General features: G+C 39.7%; 1 gene segment (V, D, J or C); it reads left to right on the forward strand.

Annotated features, from left to right (window-relative positions):
• The first annotated feature begins 910 nt into the window (after positions 1-910).
• Positions 911-26351, forward strand: part of LOC125080861 (T cell receptor gamma constant 2-like) — a 90256-nt gene continuing 64815 nt past the window's right edge. Inside the window, 3 exon segments of the C gene segment in view lie at positions 911-1054; positions 1150-1479; positions 23323-23373. Coding sequence covers positions 1012-1054; positions 1150-1479; positions 23323-23373 — 424 coding nt within the window.

Consider the following 26351-nt stretch of genomic DNA (forward strand, 5'->3'; position numbering starts at 1 on the left):
AGGATCTGACACTGGATCTGACCTGTCCTACCCCTTGGTCTCCTCTCCCCCTGGCTCAATGCAGGTTTCTTCCTATGACCACACACACACACACACACACCTGGTTTACAGGACTATCATATTTCCTGAAATACTACACTATGAGGACCCCAGAAATCATCTACTGCAACCAATCTAGTTTTAAGATGAAACACCTATCCCCAACATTTCTTGAGCTTTTTCTATGCATCTGGGACAGGCCACATGCTTTGCTTACATTCCCTGCGCACTCTGCACGCAACCTAATAAGGTCTTTTTAACAAATGAGGAAAAGGAGAAGACTAGCTAGCCGAAGACTGCAGAGCTGTCATGTCACGTTAGAGCATTTCAGTCTTCTGAGTTGACCTCCGGGAGAAATGTTCCAAGGCTAGCTCGGGGGACCTGTTGCTTTTTCAGCAGGGATATCTGCACTGTGCTTATCCCTGCTTCTGGAGCAGCCTGCACACCCATTGCTCTGTCAGTACTGAGTGGCCATTGGAGGCTTGAGATTTGTCTCCAGCCAGACCTGGCTCACATCCCCACCTAATTCCCTATAGGCATGCAGCCTCAGAAGAGTTACTTAAAATGCCACCCAGGATTTCCCATTTCTAAATTGAGGGTAGTAGCATTCATGTCAAGGGTGACTTTCAGGATTTGGTCAAACAATGAGCAGAAACCAGTTAGTGTGGCACTCAGGTCCAGTCAAGGATTGCTGTTATATCACTGGTGCCCTCCTTGCACCAACAGTCCTCAGTGAGTCTTAGCAGCCCAACCATTGATGTTCCCTCCTGGCTTGTGGTCAGACCTGTCCCAGCCCTCTGGGCCCTCCCTCTCTCCTCCCAGCCTCTTTCTCACTAGTAACTGCAGGTGCCTCTGGGAAACAGACACTCAGGTCTTCACCTACCTTCTGCAACATACCCAGGCAGTCTCTTCCCAGCAGGTGCAGCCAGGAGGTCACCCAGGATTTCTTTCCTCCAGGTGGGAGACAGAACCATGCTGGGTCCCCTTGCCATCCTGTGTGCTCTCCTGTTTCCCGGTAAGTCCTGACTAATTCCCCGGTGCAGAGGACAGGAGACACCTTGAGGTTCCTGTCCATCACTGTCTTACAGCTGTTTCCCTCTCCCCTGGCAGGTGGTGGAGCAGGGCTCAAGCTGAGTCAGACTGCTTTGTTGGTGGCACGCGTGGGCAGTTCACGTCCTCTGGATTGCAAAGTGGACACCTGGGTCAGGTACATCCACTGGTACCGCCACCAAGAGGGTACAGCACCGAAGAGGCTCCTCTACCTAGACATGTCCACGTCCCTTGTGCAACGGGATTTTGTCCTGAAAGCGGACAAAGTCAATGCCAAGAAGGGCAAAGATAACTACAGCTGTACTCTGTCCGTGCTGAAACTGGAGAAAAGAGATGAGGGCGTGTACTACTGCGCTGCCTGGGAATATCACAGCCCTGTGCTCTGACCAGGTCCCTGAGCAAAAAGGTCTCTGTCTCCCAGCGCACTGAAGACCTGGCACATTCCAATGACTCTGGGTCTCTGGGGTTGTCCTGGGGTCAGCTCCCAGCACCCTGACTCTCGCTAATGCCCCCTTCCCTCTCCATTGGTGCACTGCACAGAACCCTGGAAACTAAGGAGCCCCTGGCGAGTAGGCGGGCACAAACGCAGGGAGCTGTCCCGTCTGGAGGGACTGCTCTGAAGGTCGTCCAGCGCAGCGTTTCTGAAGCATTTGGAGCAGAATCTAAGCTGCTCAATGCAGTGGCCACTAGCCACTAGCCACATGTGACTCCTGGGCACTTGAAACATAGCTAGTTCAACCTGAGATGGACTGCTTGTGTAACATACAAGCCATGTTCTGGAGACTATAAAAAAAAAGATGAATACCTTCTTAATAATTTCTATATTAATTACATGTTGAAGTAATGAAGTCGCCCTTGAGATGAATGCTACTACCCTCAATTTAGAATTGGGGAAATCCTGTTTCGGTATCTCATAGTAAATAAAATAATGCTAGAATTTTATTTGTTTCTTTAATTTTTTTTAAATGCAACTTTAGAAAATGAGTCTCATATTGTGACTTATCTTTATTTCTACTGAACAGAGCTGTGACAGGCTGGCGATTGAAGATTCTGGCCATCTCCAAAGAAGAATGTGGGAATAAAATATTGTGCAAATCATTTCAGAGAGAGACTTACCATAAAATGATTGAAAACTGAAATAGGAAGTGGACTCTTGGTTCCAGTTTTCAAAATGCTGTCCTACCCACTGCCTATTACTTTGCAGTAGAGACTCAGTGAGCAAAGCACAGCAAACAGTTGGTAGGACTAACGTCTCAGCACCCTCATGCACTGACATACCTGGTGCTCAACTGATGTGGGGGGACATGATCCTCAGGCAGGTTGATGCAACAGCCCTAGATGAGACCTGGGGCCCTAACTTCCAATTCTCCTTTTATGTTACTCCATGTGCGATTTGGGGGCTGTATTCCTTGGACTTCTGTTCTTTCATCTGTACAGGGAGGTAGTTTAACTACCACAGTAATGGGGTTGATCCTCTGTAATAAAGCAAAATTATACCAATAAGATATCACTATGTTTACTAAATTCTTATAAAATTTGTCAACTTCTTGAGGGAAAAAAAAAAGAAAAGAAAAACTATATTACTGATCCTCCAGTCTCAAACAGGAAAACACCTGCTTCCATATGTGGAGGGAAAGAAAAAGCTCTCTGAGGAAGTCTAAGCTGAATTAAATGCCTTTTCAATTGAAGATTCAAATTTCATGTACAACTTAATAGCACTGGTAAACATGATTGCTGAAAGGAAAGCCCAAAACGTTTGTAGGTAATTAGTCCCTCAGATTCATTAACTCCTCATCTGTCTCCCTGAGTTTTTGCACTAGGAGATTTATACTTAACACGTGCCTGATTGTGAAAAAGGCCGACACCCCTTTCCTCTAATGAAGCCTGGGTCAAGATGAAGACCTCCACCATGTGCAGGAGATGGAGGAGGGGGAGGGACAGAAACTTACTTTCACTCTGTTTTGGGGATATTCCTTCATTTGTCTTCCCCATATCCTAATACCACGGAACCCTTTCCTCTCATTGCCTGACTCCATAGCAGAGTGACTCCGAGACCTGAGTATTAGAGTTTTGTTAGAGAGAAATCAGCTAAATATGAAGACACTGTCTGAGAAGTCATCCCAGGTCAATGTAAATCTCAGTTTTCAACATGGGTCCATAGTGTCTTTGAGTTACAACCTAAAAAGTGAGTGGTCCTGTGCGTGGAGCAAACAACCCCTATGTGGAGGGAAAAATGAGTCATATTTGGAGTGATTTCCTCTAGCTGCCCTTCTCCTTGTGGATAAGTTAAGCTTCACCAAGGACACTTTGGCCAAAGCATCCAGAGACCAACAAAACCTCCTATTCTAAGTAAATGGTTGCTAATTAAATGGTTGTTTAAATGGCTGATTCTAACAACACTGAAAACATCTTATTAAAATGTACAGGACCAAGTACGGTGTTGACTCCATGGATGTCTGCTGAACTGAGACTGACATTTTGACTATCAGAGAGGGGCTCACATTACCTCATGGGTGGGGGATTTTGCATAGATGGATGCTTGAAATATCCTGATGATTTGGGCTCAACTCATTTGTTTCATTTTTGAGGTTGGTGAGACACAATGATTTTGACTAATAGAAGCAGCATTATATTATGAAATTAATGCTGAATAATGTCTAAGAACATCTCATAAAATCATAGTTTCTCTCTTTTTTAGATTATTTATTTATTTATTTGACAGAGATCACAAGGAGGCAGAGAGGCAGGCAGAGAGGAAGGGAAGCAGGCTCTCTGCTGAGCAGAGAGCCTGATGCAGGGCCCGATCCCAGGACCCTGGGATCATGAACTGAGCTGAAGGCAGAGGCTTTAACCCACTGAGGCACCCAGGCGCCCCATAAAATCATAGTTTCCATAGTTCTATTATCCATTACCAACTGATCACACATATTAGTACTGGGGAAAAATTCATGTCTGTTACATCAGAGTCATTTTCTAAGAATCACAATTCTGAAAATTTCTTGGCACATCTGGAGATCTATGTTGACTGTTTTGTGTTGGATGTTCTTTATGTTCCACTCCCCAGAATGGGTTCAGGAACACAGTTTTGGGTAGAGGAAAGGGTACAACCTGGAGACGTCACTTCTAAACATTGGGACAAGAGAGTTTTTACCATGCCACTCATACCCTTATTGATTCAGAAAAACCTGTATGGCTTTTGATTTTTATTTTAAAATTTACTGTTAAACAGAATTCACATGTTACTTAATATTAAAATTCTTACATGTTATTGAGCACTTAGGCATACCATATGACATCTGATGGTTAGAAATATGTAGAATAGCCTCTGTCTTAACCACTCTTTTTCTGCTCTTCTCCATCAAACTTTGCTTCATTTACAAAACAAAATCTTTTTTCTTTGCTGATTCCTACTGACTCCATGTGCCAAGTTTGAGACAAGGTTCATGCCCAGAGAGCTCAGTGTACCTTCATGGCCTGAGTGTTTCTTTTTGTCTCTGCAGAACAGATACCAGGTATAGACAGTGACACCAATACTGAGTCTTCCTATTAACACTGTATTTTCATTTCCTTGGTTTTTTTTTTTTACATCTCTTTTGTCTACTTGCAGATGAGAGAATGAGACCCTCTCAAGCAGAATTGTACACAACCATAGTTTTTTCCAACGAAATTGTTTCCGAGTTTTATTGCCTGAAAGCCTTTCATAGCAGGTTGCTAGAAAATCAATCTCGTGTTCATCTGGAGATGGAGAGGAAGATACGCTTTCAAGTATGACCCTGTGTGTCTCCTGCTGTGGGAGCATGGTTTCTCCCTCAGGCAAATTAACAGTATGGATGCTGAGGGACACAAAGGATGGATACTGCGAAATTTACCGTTTCCTCCTCAGGATTAATGCTCCATCCCGCCCCCCATTGCTCTGTGCCCCAAGATCCTTAACCTTTGTGGAAACAGTCATGGGAATCTTTGTCCTGTTTTCAAATGGAAAGTTAGCCAATGAAAACTGAAGCTCAAAAAAACCATCACCATGTCTCCTACAAAAGCATTTCTTCTTGGACACTAGATTTCTAAGCCAGTGGGCCCTGGGAAAAAGAAACAAATCCCTCCAGTGGGTTCAGTGGTATAAAAGGGAAAGACTTCTCCCACCTGCACCTCTTGTTCCTGAGATGAACCTCTGGGTATGGCGGGAATTGGCACTATATGTTGGCCCCTGTGAGAATGCAGGCCCCCTTCAGGGAGGGAACCCAGACCTCACTTTCTTCCACTTCCCAGTCTCTGCTGAGCTCCCACTGGCTACTCCCAGACAGCAACCAGAGAATAAGGAAAACCATCTGTGCAGTCCCTGAAGGTCCACCTCGTAATGCCCAGGGCAAGGTAAGGAGAGGTCCACTGTCCACATGGAGGAGCAAAAGAATAAAAATCAAGTAGTAGTCAAATATGTGGGTTATTTTGGCCCCCAGATAAGTAAAACAAATTGCAGAGTTGGGAGATTTTATCTAGTTCCTTTCATTTCACCTTCCACAAAGCCACCAAAGTCCCATCTTTAACAGAACAGGATGTGCCCTGTTCCCTCAGTAAGAAAACAGGAAACTGGACAAGTATTGAGAAATTATCGTTAAATGTTGTGCTTTTCTATCTGACCAGCTTAATAGAGAGGAGCGTATAGATTATTTTTAATGTTTTGTTCTTCAGTTAAGTGAGGGATTCTGAGGTATTTGTTGAGTTATTAGGTAAGTCATCACCACCTAAGTAGCAAAAAGTAAAGAGATCTCTATCTCTGTGTGTATAAATGATTATAGGGCTTTATGAACCAGTATTATGATGAATTCAGTTCAGTGTTCTTGATGTTCTTTAATACAATAAACATGTTTTCAGTAGTGAACCAATCCTAACTCTTACAAAAAGAAAGTAGAGAAATGCCTGCCACTTTCGTAATATCAACGAAAATCCAGCTTCTCACATTGGTTATAATTGATGTATCTCTTCTGTCCTTCTTTCATCTACCTTTCTGTCATGTATGAGTTAAAATTTAAATGTTTGATCACAAACTGTTCATTCCTATCTACTGTGAGTTCTGCCCCCTTGATTTTTTTTAACTTTTAAATTGAAGTTACCAGTTACCAAAAATCTAATTTTATTCTGGAAGTGGTAGAATCAGTATTTGTAATCCATAGGTCAATAGATTTCTTTGATTCTTTCCTTTGTTCATTCAAAGAAAAAGAGTTAAGTTCTTTTTGAAATTTAATAAACATAATGTTCCAGATAAGATGTTAATAATAGCTATTTTTTAATGAAAATTCCTTATGTACTAGGTAGGCATTGTATTAAGCAGTTTATACATGTCTTGCTGTGTAATGCCTCAGTATCAGAGGAAAGAGAAAAGGGACTCTGACGGATATCAATGTACCCCCCACAGATGTCACTAACCCTGTCCTAAGTGTCTGGTTTGACATAATTTCCTATTGACTTGCATTCCTAGTTATAGACTATTATGTTGAAATGGTATGATTATCTCAGAGAGAAGTAAGCTGTTCAGAGATTTTCAGTAGTTGTGAAAAGCTCATTCTGAAGGTGCTGGCAATGAACAAAATGGAATTCCATCCATTTAGCTGCCAGATAATATGCTTGATGTTCAGTCTCTGGAGGAAATCTCATGATCACCATGAAAATCCTGCAAATGTTCATATTTCATGGCAGAAAGAATTGATGCTTCGACAAGAGCAGAAGCTGCAGTGTGGAAACTCTACATCCCATGGCATGGTGTGACTCAGTGGTGGTGGGTTCAGGGCTGGTTATTGCACAAGAAGGTTCTGATGAAGAGACCAATCCTAAAGACCAGCAAGGCAAAGGGCTGGAAGACGGTGGGAGGAAGACTGGAAGAAGGAACTCTCTCCCCATGCATAGTGTTGTCATCATGAGAATCATCATGAGACAGACAGAGAAACAGAAATTATGAGCAATGTGCAAAAGGAGATTGTCCTAACTTGAAAGAAGCTGTTCCAAACCAGAGGAAACTATTTTCAATTTGTAAGGTTAGCACCTCCCTCCAAAGTCAGAATGAGGAAGAAATGACATGTATATGTTATCAACAATAATGACACTTCCTTCCCCTGTAGTAAACCCAGAGTTGCAGCCTCTGTTTGGTGTTACCAGGTGCCCTGCTCATATATGCCTAAGTGAGGGGGCACCATGGGGGCCAAAACCCATCCCATGCCCACCCTCCTCTATACCCTGAGCAGGGCTGTGTCAACCTGGAGCAAAAGTGACTTTTTCTAATTATTCTGAAAAGGCTGTGGCCTGTTTTATTTACTGATAAAAGGAAACTTCTGTGCTAGGAGACTGTTCAGTCTACATAGAGTTATGTAGACAAGATAAAGTGTTTTAAAAAACTTAACCTGTGAAGTTTTCTGACTCTAAAAAAATAAACCAATTTACAAAAAAGTATTGTCAAAGAACCAATGAAAATACTATTGTTTGAATCTAGGAACCAAATTTTACAGTTTAAAGCCTTGAGGAAATCTGACCATCATGAGCAATACAGTAAAACAGCAACAACAACAAAAGTCAGGGTTTGCATAGACCCCATGGGTTATGGACTGTGGAGTCAGAGGAGATCAGCTGGAGCATCTCCAGTTGTCTTCTGTGGAGGAGATGCTCCCTCCCCAGTAACTGCTTTGAGATTAAGAGATGAGAAATCCAAGAACTAAGCATACAGCATAGAGGAGGACTTAGTATTATCATCAGTAGTTCTTTTAAATTTCACATCTGTCTCTACCCCTTACCATGAAATAATAGGGGCAATTAATTTAGAAAAGTCTTCCTTGACACCCATTTGCAATATTTCTATCTACACTAGACATACCTGTGTCTGCATATTTGTCAGTCTCTGTCTCCATATCTGTCTCTATCTACATATCTGTGTCTATATCCCTGTCTCACTCTCTCTCTTTCCAGTTAGTAGCCAAAATGCTACAACCAGAAATATCTATATCTATATCCACAGTAGAAAAAAGGATAATTACTCAACGTTGTACCTACCAAAAAAAAAAAGTGATTTATTGGTACCAAAAGAAATGAATCAGCCTTTGGGTATCTGATGTATCAGATGTATTTGGTCTCTTAAAACACATGCTTAGAGGCAATATGATGAGAACAAGAAATAGGCAGCACTGAGACATCCTGTCCCCTCTACTGAAATTGTTTTTTACACTTCAGAGAACACAGTAGATGAAGCCAAGTGCAAATGTACAAAGTATTTCAGGAGCTCGACAGTCAGCCCCAGGAACCTCTCTTCAGTTCTGGACTCTCATCATTTCCACAGGACAACCTCCGCCCCAGTCCCAGCCTCAGCCTCGGCCCCCACCCTGTGCTCCCTGACAGGTACCTCAGTCCTAGAATCAAGGGGGAAAGAAGCAGACAACCATCAGCAGTGCCTTCAGGATGCCAGGCTTCCTGCTGCAACTTCCCATTGACCTGATTGCCTCCTGTGGAGAGCTTCTGCCTGGGGTTGTTGAAAAGTGCCTGAGAGTCAGGACATATCAGTTCTTTTCCTGAGATTTCCAGGGAATTATCTATGGTTCAGGCTGCATGAGAAGGGGCTTGAAATGGAGAGAGGGCACAGGACTGAGATCATAGACTTGACTATGAGGGCCAGGTGTGGTGCCAAATGAAGGAAGATGAAGATGAGTGCTCCCAAGTAAGACCTTTTTCTCTGTGTCTGTGACCTTCCCAGGGTCTGCACAAGCCTTGTCTCTAGTGCAGCCTCCATACACACTTGCTGAATTAATCTGTGAATCAGTGAATCCCAGGAAGCATTACTGAGGAAGCACATATAGAGTATTTCCTGTAATGAATCCTAAGCACACATTCTGGTACATTGAGAGAAATATATAGACTCTGTAAATACATACATACTTATATACATATACGTGTATATTCTTATTACATACTGGTATACAATATATTATATATTAAAAGTACATATGGAAGAAATAAAATATCCTTTTTTAAAAAAGATTTTATTTATTTATTGATTGATTGATTGATTTGACAGACAGAGATCACAAGTAGGCAGAGAGGCAGTCAGAGAGAGAGGAGGAAGCAGGCTCCCTGCTGAGCAGAGACCCACCCCCCGCCCCGCCCCAGTGCAGAGCTTGATTCCAGGACTCTGGGATCATGACCTGAGCCAAAGGCAGAGGCCTTAACCCACTGAGCCACCCAGGTGCCCAGAAATAAAATATCTTATTTAAGATTGTGGGTTCTAGATATAGATCCTCTGGTACAAATTATTGCTCTGCTACTCTCTCATGTCAGACCTTTAATAAAATTACTGGTGTGACCAAAGCCTCCATTTTTCATATGAAATATGGAACCAATAATAAAATCACCCACTTAGCAGGCTTTGTGAAGATTAAATGAGATAATGGAGCAATGAGTTCACCTACCATGTAGAAAATGCCTTCAATATTGAAAGCTATTAAAGTTATGAAAAATAAAAAAAATAAAATCTCTATTTTTGAAAGTGTTTAAAATAATAAATAAAAGATAAATTCTGCCTTCATTTACTTCCATGTTTGAAGTAATTCAAGTTGAGAAAACACAATTTTCCATGAATGTGTCTATAATAACCATTTATCTCCCTTTTTGGTTCCTAGCATGTGAGACCCTTGTCTATGTCCAGGAAATACCACACCTTATGAACCTGAGTGAAAGAATGAATTTGTTTCCACTATAGGAAGGAAAAATGTCAGATACTGTTTCTCAGCCTTCCTTAAGCTATAGTCAGGTAGAAAGTGTGGGCTCCCCCAATTAGACATATTCACACAACCACTACCTCTTAATACAACACATGCACAGAGACACACATATGCACAAACACGCAAGACAGAAAGAGATGCAAATGCATTTGCACACTCATGCATGCACACACACAGAGATACACACAGACATAAACACAAATACAGACACAGGGACTGTAAGGAAATGCCTAGCAGCCATGGTGGACCAGGAGACCTCTCTCCAGAGTGACCATGGGTGCCTTCCTTCTGTCTCCTAGTCCTTTTCATTCCCAGGATGAAGCTTCCTGCATAGGAAGAGTCAGTCCTTTTAGTTGTAGGCCATTGGCCTTCTGGTCTACTGTCCCCCACCTCCACAACATTCAACTACCCAGTATGGATCACTTCAGAAATGGTATTTATTGGAAAGGAGGGAAAATAGAACAGCTGCCTCCGGAGGAAAACTCAGCCATCCTGGCTTCTTCCTCTCTTTTCTCCTCAGGCAGGGTTCAAGCCAGAGTTCACATCAACTCCACATGGTATGTGACAGAGCCACACACAAGTTTTAGGCAGAACTGTTTCAAGTTTTAAGACATGCATACATTTAGAGAAAACCATATGGAAATCACAAAAGGCAAGCTAAAAAGCCTTGCTGAAGAAAAGATGAAGGAAAGCAGGAATATGGAAAATAAATGCATAAAGTACTAATAATATGTGACTGATTTTCAAGGATAGTACTTCAAAGGGGTCACCAAAGATATTTCACATGAAAACTTGGTATAAATAATAATGGTTGACAGTATGAGGATAATGAATTTGTGAAATGATAGTAGTAGAAAACATATGTAATTATTATCAAAAGTTTACTGTATTTCAGAACCTGGACTAGCAGTTATTAGACTGAAAGGCTCTCAGTTATTTAATGTACACTAACTTCTGTGATAGGATTGCTATCATATCTATTTTCAGATGAGGATTTTTGAGGCAGAAAGAGATTAAGAAATTTCCAGATTCAGGCAGTCCTAAGTGACATGAAGAAATGCTTCAGTGACGTGGTGAGTTGCTCAGAATATGACATGAACTGAAAGAAGAAGAATGCAAAACCCTGTGTATATTGCACCTGTGACTCATCAAGGAATTTGTAGCTCACAAAACAATATTTATGCCCATGTATCTGCAAAGAAGAAATCAAGAAATCCAGAGCCGATAATGGAGAGAGGTTTTGCTCCTGGTGAGATGCTCAAGGGAATTTTTTATCTTCATCTTTGTCTTTTTCTCTGTTTCTTCAAGGATGATATTTAAACACATGTCTTACTTAGCAGCTTTGTGAATTTCCTTGATTCAGTTGTCACTCCTCTGACCCTCGCTGTCCTGTTCTATGGAATGAAAACTACAAGCATCCATATCATGTAATTGCTGTGAGGATGGAAAAGGTGAAGGACATCTAGAATAAAACTTCAAGCATAAAAAATACTTGCTAAGTATTAGCTCATTTTTTAGAGGAGTGGGGAGAGGCAGAGGGAGAGAGAATCTTAAGCATGTTCCACACTCAGCACAAGCCCAATGAGTGGCTCAATCTTAAGACTCTGAGATCTTACCAACTCAGCCAGCCAGGTGCCCTAAATATTTCCTCTTCTGAAAGTTAGTATTTATTAAACATGCAATATTTTAAAATATTATATTGAGAAAGTATGTTCATAGGATAGCTCCTGGCAAGTAGAAACAATTCTCATTTCCACAGAAATCAAGATTCTTTCATAGTCCCTTCACATTTATGCCAGCAGTCCTCCAGATACCACCAGTCTTATTTTGAGATGGGCACAGCAGCAAGAAGCCTACAAAACACAGTGCCCTCATTCCCTACAAGTCTGCAGCCAGCACTAAAGGGCCAGCAATCGACCTCATCAACCACTTTTTTCATCCTCCCCATTGCAGGCCATGCCCTCCTGACACTAAGGCAGGAGGCATCCAGCCACCAGGTCCCCACTATCCTGCCTGCTTCTGTAGGACACAGTCTGGCAGATGGGGTATCATAGCTCTAAGTCTTCACTTTCTTCTTCCTCTGGGTGAGTCACACTCCTGGACCATTTCCATCTGGTTGAGAAGGCAAAGAAATTCTGTAATGTTTCTTATAATTATTAGAAGTTTGGGGAGCCTGGGTGGCTTAGTTGGTTAAGTGTCATCCTTCGTCTCAGGTCATGATCCCAGGGTTGTAGAATTGAGCCCTATGTTGGGCTCCCTACTCAACAGGGAATATGCTTCTCCCTTTCTCCCCTTCTCGTACTCTCTGTCTGTGTCTCTCTCTCAAATAAATAAATAACATCTTTTAAAAGGAAGTTCATTGGAAATGCTCTTCTTTTATTTACAGTTCCATCAAAGATGGGACATTTCCACATATCCATTTCACAAAGGTAAAGAAAAAAAATTTTAAGTAAAGAAATATATTGACATATATTGCAAGAAATCCAGAATGATTTTTGAAAAAGTAGTCATTCACTGGTAGGGGCAAAACACAATCAGGCTTTGGAGCATCGGATTTTTGAAAGGTCAATAAAAATCCCAACTCAAAGTCTTGTAGGTGGGAAGAGCAAAGTTGAGGTGAAATGTTTCTCAAATTTTTACTTCAATCCCTGCCATAAATTTCATAGAAAAAGAGGATGTTGTCATTTACTACTGTGCCGATGGTACTCACCACCGTAGAACTGTAGATCTTCTTGGGTCTGTACCATCCACATCCTTCCCTACAGAGGCAACCACAATCAGCCCACCGCTAGCGCCCCAGCCTAAGTCTCCCCTGGTCTGAAACACTTCTGGAGCTTTCCAGGAAGCCATCTTGGATTATACTTGCACATATTTCTAGTTGACCTCAGGAGATGTGCTTTCAAAGTGTTCTTGGAATGAAAGTCTTCTGTGGGGGCTGACAGCTCACAGGCTGTACCATTGTCCATCATCTCAGCATCCAGAGACTGGTAAAGTTCACGCTGAGAAAGGGAATCACTGTGTGCCATTATTATTGCATGTAAAAAAAATCCTTCTGTAACTTAATTATTATTGGTCCATTTTAAAACTAAAAAAAAATTAGAGCTTAATGAATTTAGGCTTAATGTTGAGCCAAAGGTATTAAGTTCATGCCTTCTGAACTGGAATTCACCAAAAGGTTTAAGGACTGCAATTCCTTAGATGAACACTAGAGGTCCAGTGGATTAGAATTGGAACAAGTTCCTTTTGCTGGGAGGTGTGGGGAGATTGGTGCCAGCATGATGTCATCACAACAGAGCTCAGAATTCATTGAGGGTGTTAAAGGGGCCATCATATTGGGCCACTGCTAATTCTCCCTGTGAAAGATGAGAGAGAACCTGCCAAGAGCAGAAAAGCCTACCTGCATGTGTGTGGAGGGAGGGTGTGTGGGGGGTGTGGGTATGGGTGGGTGTGTCGGAGTTCTCTCTCCATGTTCTCACATTTGAGGACATGTTATCCATGTAACAGAGATCACATAAATGTTCTGTTGCAGTTTTAGCAAGCACATCTGACTCCTGAGGTAACTGAAGTACTAAGGGTTCAGTGACTCGTCCAGGTCACTCAGGTGGCAGAGAAAGGGAGTGAACCAGATCAATTGGCTTCTCTTGATTATTGAACTAAACCACTTCACTGAAGGACAATACAAGGAACACTACATTGTCCCCGACAGCAGAGGCAGATTTAATATAGAACATTGAGTGACACAAATCATTCCAATGTGTTATACCACAAATGCAGGACCTGAGGGATTAGCTGTCTTCAGAGAATAAGGAAAATGCCAATAAACCATCAATTGACTTTTCTATATAAAATGTCTATCCTCATGATTCTGAGCAAGATTTCTGCAGTATGAGATTCCAGAGGAATGGTTGAGTGGGTGTGAGAATAATCCTGCCACACCCCAAAAAGATCCATTTACCAGGAAATTTCTTTCCAGATTGGGAGCCCACTTACATGAGGTTACAGGAAGCCCCAGACCTTCTCACATCTGGGACAGATCAGGAACAACCCACGGATTTATCTAAGCCATCACTTCTGAGAAACTTGAAGCAGCCCCATCCTTCAGCCCCTGACCTGAGGAGTTCTGTAATAGGAACCTCACTTCTTACCCTATCAGAGGGGAGCCCGCCCAGCCAACGAGATGCCACAGCTGAAAGCATTCATATTCTTGTCTCCTAGGCCTACGAATTGTCCCCCAGGGACTTCAGTCTACAGAAGAAACTCGGGAAATTATTTATTGTTGCTTTTTTTCCATATAATTTTTTCGTGGGAATTTCTCTTTCCTTGCAGTTGGCTTTGGGCAGCTAAAGTTGGAGCAACCCACAATATCAATCTCCAGAGCAAGAGATGAGTTTGCCCGTATATCTTGCAAGGTTACCACTGAGGACATTAACAAAGAAGTCATCTATTGGTACTGACTGAAGCAAGATCAGGGATAGGATATCATATTTTTCTCAACACATCTTACCTAGGGTCACTTAAGTGGGAAGAACAACAAACTTCCACTTCAACCTTGAAAATAAAATTCCTAAGGAAACAAGATGAGGTCATGTACTTCTGTGGCAGCTGGATTAGGACCCACAGCATCGGAGTTGCCAAGAGAAGCTGCACAAGAACCATCTTCAGGTCTGACCCACCCACATCCTTCTCAATATGGGCAACCACAGAGGCTGCACAGCTGGGGGCCCAGCCTGAGTCTCTCTCTCTCTCTGTTGTATTTTGAGGTTGGCAGGAAAACATCTTAGATTCTGTTCACAGGGTGAGCCCATATGAGGTTGACAATTATGGTACAAATTAAAGCAGTTTGCAGGACAATACAAGGAAATCCCACTAAATTATCCCACTAAATTAGGCTGTTAGGGAACCTGGAAAATACATTGTGAAAGGTACCAAGGAAAACGCATTTGTCTGATAATGCACAGTAGAGAGAGATTTCTAGTACCTAAATGATTCAAAATGAAGACAGTAAAGGTGTATAAAGACTACACAAGTATTTCTTATTATTACTTTCCAATTTTATTCATGGGCATTACAGTTTTTGGAGGTAGAACAATCTATGAAACAAAAAATTCCATGCTTTTATTACCATCTTATGGCCATATTGAAGGAATCCACTGATTGTTATATCCCTAAGTAAATGGCAGGTATCTTAGTTATAGATGACACCAATGTATAAATCTGGTACCATAGAGGTAGAAGCAACACCTCACTCCACATTCAGGGTCAATACTAGGACAAAAGGAGCACTACTCCATTGGAACATGTCCTAAGTACATGAAGCACCTCCAACATGGTGGAAACACCTGTAAGAACTTATTCTCCAGGATGCTGCAAGGAAAATAAAAATCCTGAATACAGGTCAGATGATTAAAAAGGATAACACGTGTTCCTTTAATCTATAAAGAAAAGATGGTGAAGGTCTTTCACAAATTACTAAGGTTAAAAATCATGGTTGAGAATAAAATTCTGTAGTTAGTAGCTGGATGGTCTCCAGTTTTCAACCTAGTGATACACACAAGTAATGTGTGAAATTACAAAACTTCCTCCCCCATCTCTTAGAGTCTACTTTCAAATGTAGAGGAAAGTTCTTTACTTCAGAAAAACTTGATACTTGTGGTAATTGGATATCTGACCACATAGTCACCATGCATACAGTTTACCTCTGGTTCCCTGAGATCATGACAACAGCTTCATTCTCTGTTTCTCCTTCTAAGAATCAGGTGGTGCTATCAAGGGCAGAATGAATTCCTGACCCAGCAGTGTCAGTACCTTCTCAAGGGCAAACTGAGAATGTTCATGTCCCATATCCTTCCCATCATGATTCTTGACTGGGGCGGGTTCCAGGAGAACAAATCTGAGGGCCTAGGTCTCAACACGGCCTCTCCTGTCTCCTACCACATCTACAGAAAAAAGGTAAGAAGACCCCCTGAATGAAATATGGAGTCAGAAAACAATGAACTCTTTCAAGAAAGAAGTGAATGAAAAGAGGAATTAAGCTTCTCAGAGTATCTGTTTTGAATATTTTACACAGATTATTCTATTTAATCCTCAGAAGAGCAGTACATGGATGTATTGAATTGCACACATGGGGAGATGGAGCCACTGTGACTTTTCAGCACAGGACAACCATGAAACGCTACAATAATGAATAGGAGTGAAAGGACAGCCTTATTTATGTGGCTTTGAAGCGACAAGATACTATGTAGACATCGAAAACCTGTTTTTAGAAGATTTATGCTTGAAATTTAAAAATTTAGTGAGGGCTGGAGCAAGTTTCCTCGGATTTGGGCATTTCTTTTTTTTTTTTTTAAAGATTTTATTTATTTATTTGACAAAGAGAGATCACAAGTAGACAGAGAGGCAGGCAGAGAGAGAGAGGGAAGCAGGCTTCTTGCTGAGCAGAGAGCCCGATGCAGGACTCGATCCCAAGACCCTGAGATCATGAACTGAGCCGAAGGCAGCGGCTTAACCCACTGAGCCACCCAGGCGCCCCAGATTTGGGCATTTCTAAAGTGTGAATGTTAAGTTCCAAGAGGCCCAGAACATGTCGCGCCAGGAGAGGACTTACTTGATCAAGATGGAGGGCAGAGGTAGAGTCAGTATTTTCAGCACTAATGCTGTCAATATTTATTTTTTTTTTGTTTTTGCATTTAATAATGACATTATTTATATAAAAATGTAAAAGATAGTTGTATATATAACACTTAAAATGGTTATATATTTATATTTTCCCATCTAATACCATTACAGCTCTTTAACTCCCTGAAAAAAAAGAAAAGGAAAACTAAAAATCTATAATTAACCATAATGACAATAGTATTTACCATAGAAAAGGGGGTCTGCAATCTCTCCCCTTTCAGGCAAGCCCCAGTTTTGTAAACATTTATTGAAACAAAGCCTTGACCTTGTGCTTAGGAATTGTCTACAGCTGCTTTGCACTACAAAGGCAGAGTTGAGGAGTTGCAACAGAGACCAACAAAGCCGGAAATGTTGAGCATTTGGCCCTCTATTGACTATATTTATCAATCATTGCCCTAGAATAATATACTGTGAGTGACATTTATTTTTATTTTGTTTCCCTATTTCTCAGTCTTTCCTCAATGACCATTTGTGACATGTCCATTCTGCCCATACTTACTCTAGATAAATTGCTTATAATATCATTGATTCATTTTCCTCGCTTGAAAATAGAAAATATAATCATATTTAACTGAAGAAACTGTTTAGGGGGGTCATTTAAATTATACACACAAAATTCTTCCAAGTGATTGGAGCATATCTAATGCTCACTATATTCAGGTTTTACATTGCTAATGTGGGTTATTATGGCATATTGAACGTAATATAGCAAAATGTGAAACAAAACCTATAACCTACTCTTTTCTTTTTTTTATTTTTAGTAAAACAAATAGAATACCTGCTGAAATTTATGGAATGCTTCCATGCCTATTCATTTCCTAACTGTCTATGACTGCTTTTGTGTTACAATGGTAGATGTGAGGACTCAAAACAGAGACCTTAGGCCAAAAAACTAAATAAAATACTTGTTATCTGACCCTGCAAAGAACATTTGACGACCCTTTCTGTGGAAGAAAGCATGATGAAATGAGTTTGTAACTATAACTAAAATTCAAGATGAAATAAGAGAAAATATTGACAAAGTTTACTCCATGAAAATGAAAACAAAGTTTTCATGGCAAAAGGCACCATAAGTTAAAGGACAAATGACAAACCATGAGGAAATATTTACAACCTGTATAGCACGTAATGGTCAACTATCCTCAACTTAAAAATACATTTTAAAAATGGAGGTAAGACATTTAATATACCCTACAAGAAAATAGCAAAAGATATGAAAATGTTATTTATGAAAAGAAATATACAAATAGCTCTTAAATTTATACAAAATTGATAAAAGAATAAAAGTTTATAATTTCTCTGTTGACAAAGCTGTGAAAGAAAGCAGGCAATCATACATTTCTGGTAAGATGTAAAATACAACCATTTCATTGGGGAATTTGGAAATATTGAACAAAAGGTCATAGGCATTTGCTTTTCAACCTAGCAAAACTACTTTCAGAAATTTACTTTAAAGGCACAATCTCAACACTTTGAAAATATTATGCCAAAGGTATTCATTGGGTAACTGCAAAATGTGAAATTACATAAATAACCAGGCATAGCAGACTGTGTAAGTAAATGATGACGCATGCTCACAATGGAGGACTATACATTGTAAAATAGATGTAAGAGGCAAATTAATTGTGTTTATTTACTAGCAATTCACACTTGGAAACTGAAATGTTAAAAAAGCATCATTTATTATAGCCACAACTACAATATTTAAAAAAAACCTATAGGATACATAGTGAAAATTTTTCTAAAAATATGAAGGATTTGTATGCTGAAAACAATAAAACTTCAATAAGGGAGTTGAAGAACTAAATACATGGGGAGGTATACCATTTGCATAGATTGGAAACTTAATATGTATAAGATGTCAAAAGTTCTCCAAAGGGTAAGTAGATTCAGTGTAATCGCAATGAAAATCCAGGAGGACTTTTCAGAGAAATCAATAAACTGGTTGCAAAATTGATACAGGTAGGTAAAGGGCATACCATTGCCAGACCAGTTTGGAAAAGACTTTTAACACTACTATGAAACTTCAATGACAAGACAGCGGAGTATTAGTGAATTCATAGACACATAGCTAAGAGGAAAATAATTCAGAGCTAATGTGACACGTAAGTGCTTAACGAATTACTAACATATTACCAAGGTAATCCAATGAACAGAAAATAGATTTTTCAACAAATGATATTGGAACCATTGTTCATCTATGTGAAGAAAATAACAAAACAACAACAAATAAAAAGCAAGTAAAAATCAATACTAACCACCATATATACAAACTAATTAAAAATGTTTTATAGGTCATAAATGTATAACTTAAAAAATGAAAGTTCTGGATGAAGATACAGATGAAATTTTTTGTGACCTTGGGTTTGGCAAAGATTGCTCAATTAGGACACCAAAAACAAGTTCATAAAAGAAAGGTTTGAGAAACTGCATTCTTCAAATTTAACATTTCTCATCTTGCAAGACTAAAAAAAAAACAAAAACGGAAAATGTGAAATGTCAGGAAAATGGAAGGAAAAGTCATGTACTAGAAGAAAATATTTTCAAAAGAGAAATCAGGGATAAGACTAGTGTTCAGAGTACTAAGAGAAATGTCACAACTCAGTAAGGAAATAAACCCAATTTAACAATGGAAAAGACAAATAGTAGAATTTAGGCTAAAATCACCTGAAAGTTACTTCTCTGAATTTTATTTTATTTTATTATTTATTATTTATCTTTAAGAAAAATTTTCTGAGGAAAAATTTTTTAAATTTCAGAATATAAGACATTCTACAAAATGATAGCTCAATGTTCTTCAAGAAAAATAATCAATGTCATTAAAAACAAATAAGCAAAGTGCAAGGAGAATAAAAAAGAGAGAGAGAGGCAGAGGCAGAGGGGGACAATGCTGGACTTAACCCCAGGACCCTGGGATCATGTCCTGAGGAGAAGGCTTAACTGACTGAATCACCCAGGTGCCCAGGCTTTTTAGACTTTTAATGGAAGGAAAATAGAAAAACAACAACAAACCAAAATATATGGCACAGGAGCCACCTGAGTTCAGAGATGTAGAGAGGCGAAAATGGCACTGCTACAATTTTACAATAATATTAAAAAAAGTAGGAATGAAACTTAATAATTTATTTGAGTTGTTTAGGAAATTGAGGTTGCAGGGTATATGAATTTTAGAAAAACTGGAGACAGACAGGCACTTGCAGGGAGAAACAGGAGGTGAGCCTTTGCTCACCTTGGACAGAGGTTGTCAAACACATTCACCTGATCAGATGATTCAAGTAGAATTTGTTAATGCAATAATAAAAGCTCCATAGACTGGAGGAAGAGTGTGAACCTTAGGAATATATAAGGGGTATTTTTGTGTCTTCTCCAGAACCCCAGAAAATTCTTACATGGAAGATCAAGGACAATCCAGAGAAAGCTTCCCTTGGTGCTGCAGGAGGGGAACAAGAGCTGCGATCCATCCAGACCTAATCTACCCACCATAGAAAAAAGTGACTTCATTGCAGAGGAAGGCCCTGGTGGAATCCCATGGCCGTTGAAGGAAGGCAAAGGAGACAATCACTGAAACTTTGCCCAGAAAATGTCCCCTCTGTCCAAAAGTAACACGTTTTCATCTGCTCAAGGATGGGCATCCAATCACAGCTTGAAGTTGGTGGGAACCTCCTGCAGATGGGGGAGGGAGACAAGGTTTGAAAATGTTCCACCTCTGGAAAAGAGGCGGGAATACTTGTGATGGCCATGTCTTTAAGACCCAGTTTCACCGTATCTGCTTAAAATTAGGACTTAGTAAAAATACCAGAGAATGTCTGCTTCCCTGACCTTTCACCACCACATTAGCAAACCTTGGGCAAAAAAGTCACAGTGGGACAGAGCTCAGAGAGCTTCGAGAGACAGACTCTTTCTGGGGAGCAGAACAAGGAGAGGACTCAAAGACAGGTGAAGAGACAAAGACAAAATACAACTAGAGGACTTTTAGGTGTCTGGACTCTGATAAGAACAAATTCAAACCCTCATAACATAACAACAAGAAACTTCAAATCCAGCCTACTCCTGATTACTTAAGCCTAAGTGACCCAAAGTCACTTTATTTTTATCCTTACCTCTGTGAGGACTAGGTTGGCTTTTGGACATGTGAATTTTTTTCTGTTTTTCCATCTATAAGAAGTTTCCTGGGAAGGAAGCCCTCCCAGTGTGTAGAATGTTATACAATGAATGAATGAATGAATGAATGAATGATGGAAATTACAAAGCCTTTGGAGTGATAGAGAACTTGTTTGAATTGTTGCTCAACCACTTAACATCCAGGGATGTTACTCAGTCTTTCTCATGGGGTTGTCGGGGACTGAAGAACGTTACATACAGGACAGGTCTAGCCCAGGGTCAATACATCACAGGGTCCTTTCCCATTACAACTGAACTGCTTCACTGACCCAGCTCAGCTAACACAGGAACTCAGGGACTCTTTAAATGTCACATCATACATTGTCCTCCAAACAACAGTAAAGTTTGCTTTCTTTTGAAAAGCTAAGAATTGTGAATAGGAAGAGAGTCCAGGACAGGAAAACAAAGGATTTTTTTTTCCTCCACCATTTTTCTTACCCACAACAAGGTGTTGTCACATCATAACACCTAAAGTAATAACTATAGTAATTGTTCAAATTCTTCCAAATTTGTGAATTTTCTTCAGACTACTGATCTATAAAATGTATAAAGTTGTGTTAAAGTTCATTTTATAAAGTATGTAAAATGCATAAAGTCCTGCAAAAAGTTGTGGGATTATTATGTCATTGTTATTGTATACAGTATATATATAATATATATATATATATATATATACAGTAATAGGTCTTCTCTTCCATTTTTCTGATAGCCTTATACTTCTCCATACTCTTACCAAATATGGTATATTTAACTCAGAGAGAAAAAGAGTTCAAGGATAGGTGGGTTTGAAGTAAAACCTAAAGGAAAAAAGTGGAAGTGCTGTCCCCAAAAGGAAGATAACATTGAGTTATTGTAACAGGGGTGTTTTGGTGCAGCCACCTAGGATCTGAGAGTTTTCTATGCCAGGAACATAGTAAAATGCCACTGAGATATATCTTACTGTGAAGGTCTTTCATTGGTTTTAAAACAAAACTTCTTCCCCAGTCTTGGCCTCTGAAGAACAAGTTTGCTACCACCTCCCCAGTCCTGATACATGCCCATCTTGGAGAAAATTCCGAGTACTCCAGGGCAACGCCAACCCCATGAATGGACATGTGTTTCCAGCTTGATTTGTAGGTTGACTGCACTCCTGTCTCTTTGGTTCACTGTTTTCATGTCCACTGTCAATTTATGCAATCACCTCTGATTTCTCTCCTTTGCTTTTAAATAAAGATAAAATTTCTCAGGATCAAGTCTCCTTTGCCAGAACAGCAGACAGAAGCATGCACATATGATGCATGCTCTCTAGGGTCCTTGGAGAGCCCATTCGGCAGTGGTACCAATAAAAAGGAGAATTGCTGGAATGAACCCTGGATAGCTAATCCAGGATTATGTATGACACAAGCCCATTTCCTGCTCGGGTTCAGATAAGAGTCTTTTCCTTGGTAACCCTTAATGTCATTAAGTCTCAGGAAGCTCCCTCCTATTGTGCATCCTGGGATCTTGCAATGTCACAAAGTCAGAAGGGATCTGTAAGGAAACTTTCTCCATTACTAACCCTCAACTCCTTTCTCACTTGAGCAGCCACAGCAGACCCTTTCCGGCTCTGAATCACAGCTTCATAAGCTGTTGGAACAGGAAGGGCCTTTTGCACATACTAGCTTAATGCTCACACAGCAGATGGGATGTGGGAAACCAGGAAGGGCAAATGCCTTGTCCAAAGCTAGTTATCCACAGAGGCAAGGTCGCAGGTTTATTTCCAAAGATCACAGAATGGCTTCCAAGAGGCTTCTTCTTTCAATATAACAGAGGGTTTGTTTTCCAATTTGAGTTTTAATAAAGAATCTGTTTTTCTGTGGGAGATAGAATTCTACAATTTTTTCCCCTTTATTCCAGGAAAATATTATCATAACAGAAAGTATTTTCTCCTTTTGCTTTCCCTGGTGAAGATTTGTGTTGCTGAATGGTAAAAGTGGCTTACTAAAAAATGGAGACCATTGTCCACATTTCTCAAGTAAATTTCTGTTGACATGTTAACTTTTTCAGTTAGTGAAGCCTGTCCCCTTCAGAAATATAACCGTAAACTGCTGACACAGTACGCCAGTGTTTGTGAGAACAGAAGAGGTTTCCGTTGATGCATCTCTGAGCAGTTTCACACATTTGAACACCTGGAAATCAAAACCTCTTAATTCTCTGAACACTGTTTCTGGTAATTTAGAAAAGTCATTGGTTGACCACTTGGTCCTGATCTTTCTTATCTTTTTCTTTCTTCCTATCTTATTTCACTTTCTTTCTCTTTCCCTCCCTCCCTCCCTTTCTTTACCTCCCTCCCTCTCATTCTCTCTTCTTTCCTTCCTTCCTTTCTTCCTTTCTCTCTCCCTTTCTCCCTCCCTCCCTTTCTCTTTCTTTTTATTTGCTTTCTTCATTTCTATTTTCTATCAGCATTTTCCATGATTGTTGCCTCCATCAAAGCAGACATTTAGATTATTTAATCTGAGGAAAACTTATAAAATATCAGATGCCATGAAGCCTATATTCAAGAACTCTTAATGACCTCAAAAGACCAAACTGCCAGTATAAGGTTTCTACCTGCTGGCCTTGACATGAACCTCAGGAGAAGGCTTATGTTTCTGTAGAAGCTCTAACCAGTGTGGTAACTGTTAACCAGGCTGGATCAAGATATTTGTAGAAGGAACTAAGCTTTTAATAACTTCTCCTGGTAAGTACCTTTGTTATTTTTAGGTACTATGAATGAAAAACTGATAGGTGCTTTTTAGAAAAACATGTAGAATCAACTTAGCACTTAGACAGTAATTTTGCAGCTAAAACATGTTTCCATATATAGCGACCAAACTTGTCACTATATATGGAAATAAAACTACTTTGTGAATGGTTTATTTACTTTCTTGCTTGCAAGCATATTGAAATTCTACTTGTAGAAAATATACACACAAAACTATAGATGCAGGCTTGAAATTAAAATGTTTCTGAGACCATGCCTGTGACATATTTGTGTAAGTTATTTCTTCAAGATGTTTTTCATGTAGGTGTCCTTTTAAGTGAGACACTCTTTGATGAAGTACCTATAGTCTTAGTAGTGCTCCTTTCTTAATGAATAGTGTTCCTTTCTCTAATAATCTGCAACCTATATGATTGGTTTTGATCTCCTCTTTTTTTTTTTTAAAGATTTTATTTATTGATTTGACAGAGAGAGATCACAAGCAGACAGAGAGGCAGGCAGACAGAGAGAGAGGGAAGCAGGCTTCCTGCCGAGCAGAGAGCCCGATGCGGGACTCGATCCCAGGACCCTGAGATCATGACCTGAGCCGAAGGCAGCGGCTTAACCCACTGAGCCACCCAGGCGCCCCGGTTTTGATCTCATCTTTAAGAGCAGAGCAAAAAATTTAACTCTTCCAGAGTATAATTATAGACCATCAATAAATCAACATAATGTTATTACTCTAGTTTCTTAGTGGGTAGGCTGAATTTAGTCAAATCTGTGCTCTCGTGGCTTTTGTAATATTGCCTAGAGATGGTCCAGTTTAATGGAATTTGCGAGCTCAGAAAACCATTTCATCTCCAGAGTCCATGAAAAGAAGCTGTCAGCATGGTTTTACATCATTCTTTGTTCATTTCTTGAAGACAGTTTCTGTGTGTGACACTAGAGATAAAAGGGTGCACAAGACACAGTGGCAACACTCAAAAAGCTTGTAGCCTAGTGGATAAGTATTCTAGATTGCAACTTGATGGAGCCCCATGTATTTTGGCCTGTGATTGCCAGACACATAAAATGTCAGATTCAGGAACTCCTTTGCTTTGTTAATTTATATAATAAATACTTATTGCTTATAAAATCTATATTTTTTTAGTGGAAAATTTGATTAAGGTGCTCCAAACCATCCAATTAAAGACAATAATACTATTAACTAATATTTAGTGAGAGTCAGACACCATACTGCCTTGTTTCTGTGCCTTGTCTCAATCCTTAAGAGCATTATACAGGGGATCTTCTTATTCCAATTTCACTGATGGGAAACTGAGGCTTAGAGAGTCAGTTATTTGCCTACATTCACATGACTAGTTACTATGGCAAAGTTTGGGACCCGATAGATACTTGTTTGTTCCTTACTGCATGGTCTAACCATTATATGCTATGAGAAACATTAAGCCATAAATGTATTCTGGATAGATAGTCTTTTGTAATCTGACCTCTTAAATAGACTATGCAGTTGAATGTGTAATAGTGATAGCTCAAAATTTTTATGACTCCTCATGCAGAAAACAATGCTTCCATTTCTAATCATGGCACTAAAATTGCTTCACTTCCTCCCAAGATATCAAGTAGGTCATGTTGAATATGCAGTTATTAAATTCTCACAATGTGATGCGTAGGTTATTTTTATAAAGGGATAAGTCCTTTTGACACCATTCCTTTCAAACTTTCTGCATGGGCATCAAATCTGCTGGGACTATGGAAGCTGGCAGAAGAGCAGGAGCAGTTGTACTATATGCAGGACTCAGCTGCAGAACTCAGAGCTGTCTTTGCCCTCCTGCTGGGACAGCGGCAAAAAGACCAAACTGAATTAGGATCTTCTGATGAGCAGCTCAGGGTTTTAAATCAATATCTTGGAACTTGTTAGGGCAATCTGTAGTTCAAAGAACAGTTTTTCAGCAATAAATGGGTTAATATTTCTCACTCTTTAATAACTTATCTGTTCTTATATCAGCAAAGGCTAAATTTTGGAAAGAATTTAATTTATAATCGAGCCAAATAACCACTCCTCAGTGTGTAGAGATAACATATATATATATATGTATTTATATAAAATATTGAATATTCATATATTACATTTTTAAATATTAACTTAAAATTATTTAATTTTTAAATATTTATTTCTTAATATTATTTCTATCTTTATTCTTGTTAAAACCACAGAAATAGTAACTATAAATTACACTCTAGGAAAAGAACTGATATGATACATGAAAATGTTTTAGGAAAAAATATTTAGAAGTTTCAGGAACATGGTGACTAAAGGTAAAATCAGACTCTCCAATGTGTGTGATTGAGATGGAAAAGACAGACGCAAGCTGTCCAGGCAGAAGAGGGTCAGGTCATCCATTCTTTACTATGTTCATATGTAATGTGAGTTTGCTTGAGATTCATCTTTATTTAATGTTAGCAGGTTTATTTATATATATATTTATAGAAATATTGAAAGAATACAGGCACATTTTAAAGGAGGCACACAGGAAGTTTTCTGTAAAAGCTTTTCAGACAGTGTACTTGGGGTAGCTCGTGGTACAAAAAAGTGTTTGGTCCTGGCACATTGCTCAGGGTTACAGGTAAGATATTTTTAAATTCTTCCCTATAAAGTAGGGAGAGGACATAGGTGATGTGGGTGGGACGTAGGGAGCAGCAGGCTAGGTGCTGGTGCTGGCTCAGAGTTCTAGGATTGGTCCGAGTTTGGTCATAAATAGCAGTGGGTTACTAGGAGAGGTTGTTGACTCTGTCCCAGTCTTGGTGGTAGATGTGCCTGATCTAGCTTGGAAGACATTAACAAGGAGCTAACTAGCTAGAGCATCTGGAGTTCCTAAGTGGTAGAGCTGTTAATCCCTTAGGGATTTCTGTGTTGACAGATTTGTAAATAAATTTGTGTATCTTATTTATCAGATTCTAAAAATAACCAAAGGAAA

This window comes from Lutra lutra, chromosome 11 (genome assembly GCF_902655055.1).
Source record: "Lutra lutra chromosome 11, mLutLut1.2, whole genome shotgun sequence".
NCBI classification, from domain to species: Eukaryota; Metazoa; Chordata; class Mammalia; order Carnivora; family Mustelidae; genus Lutra; species Lutra lutra.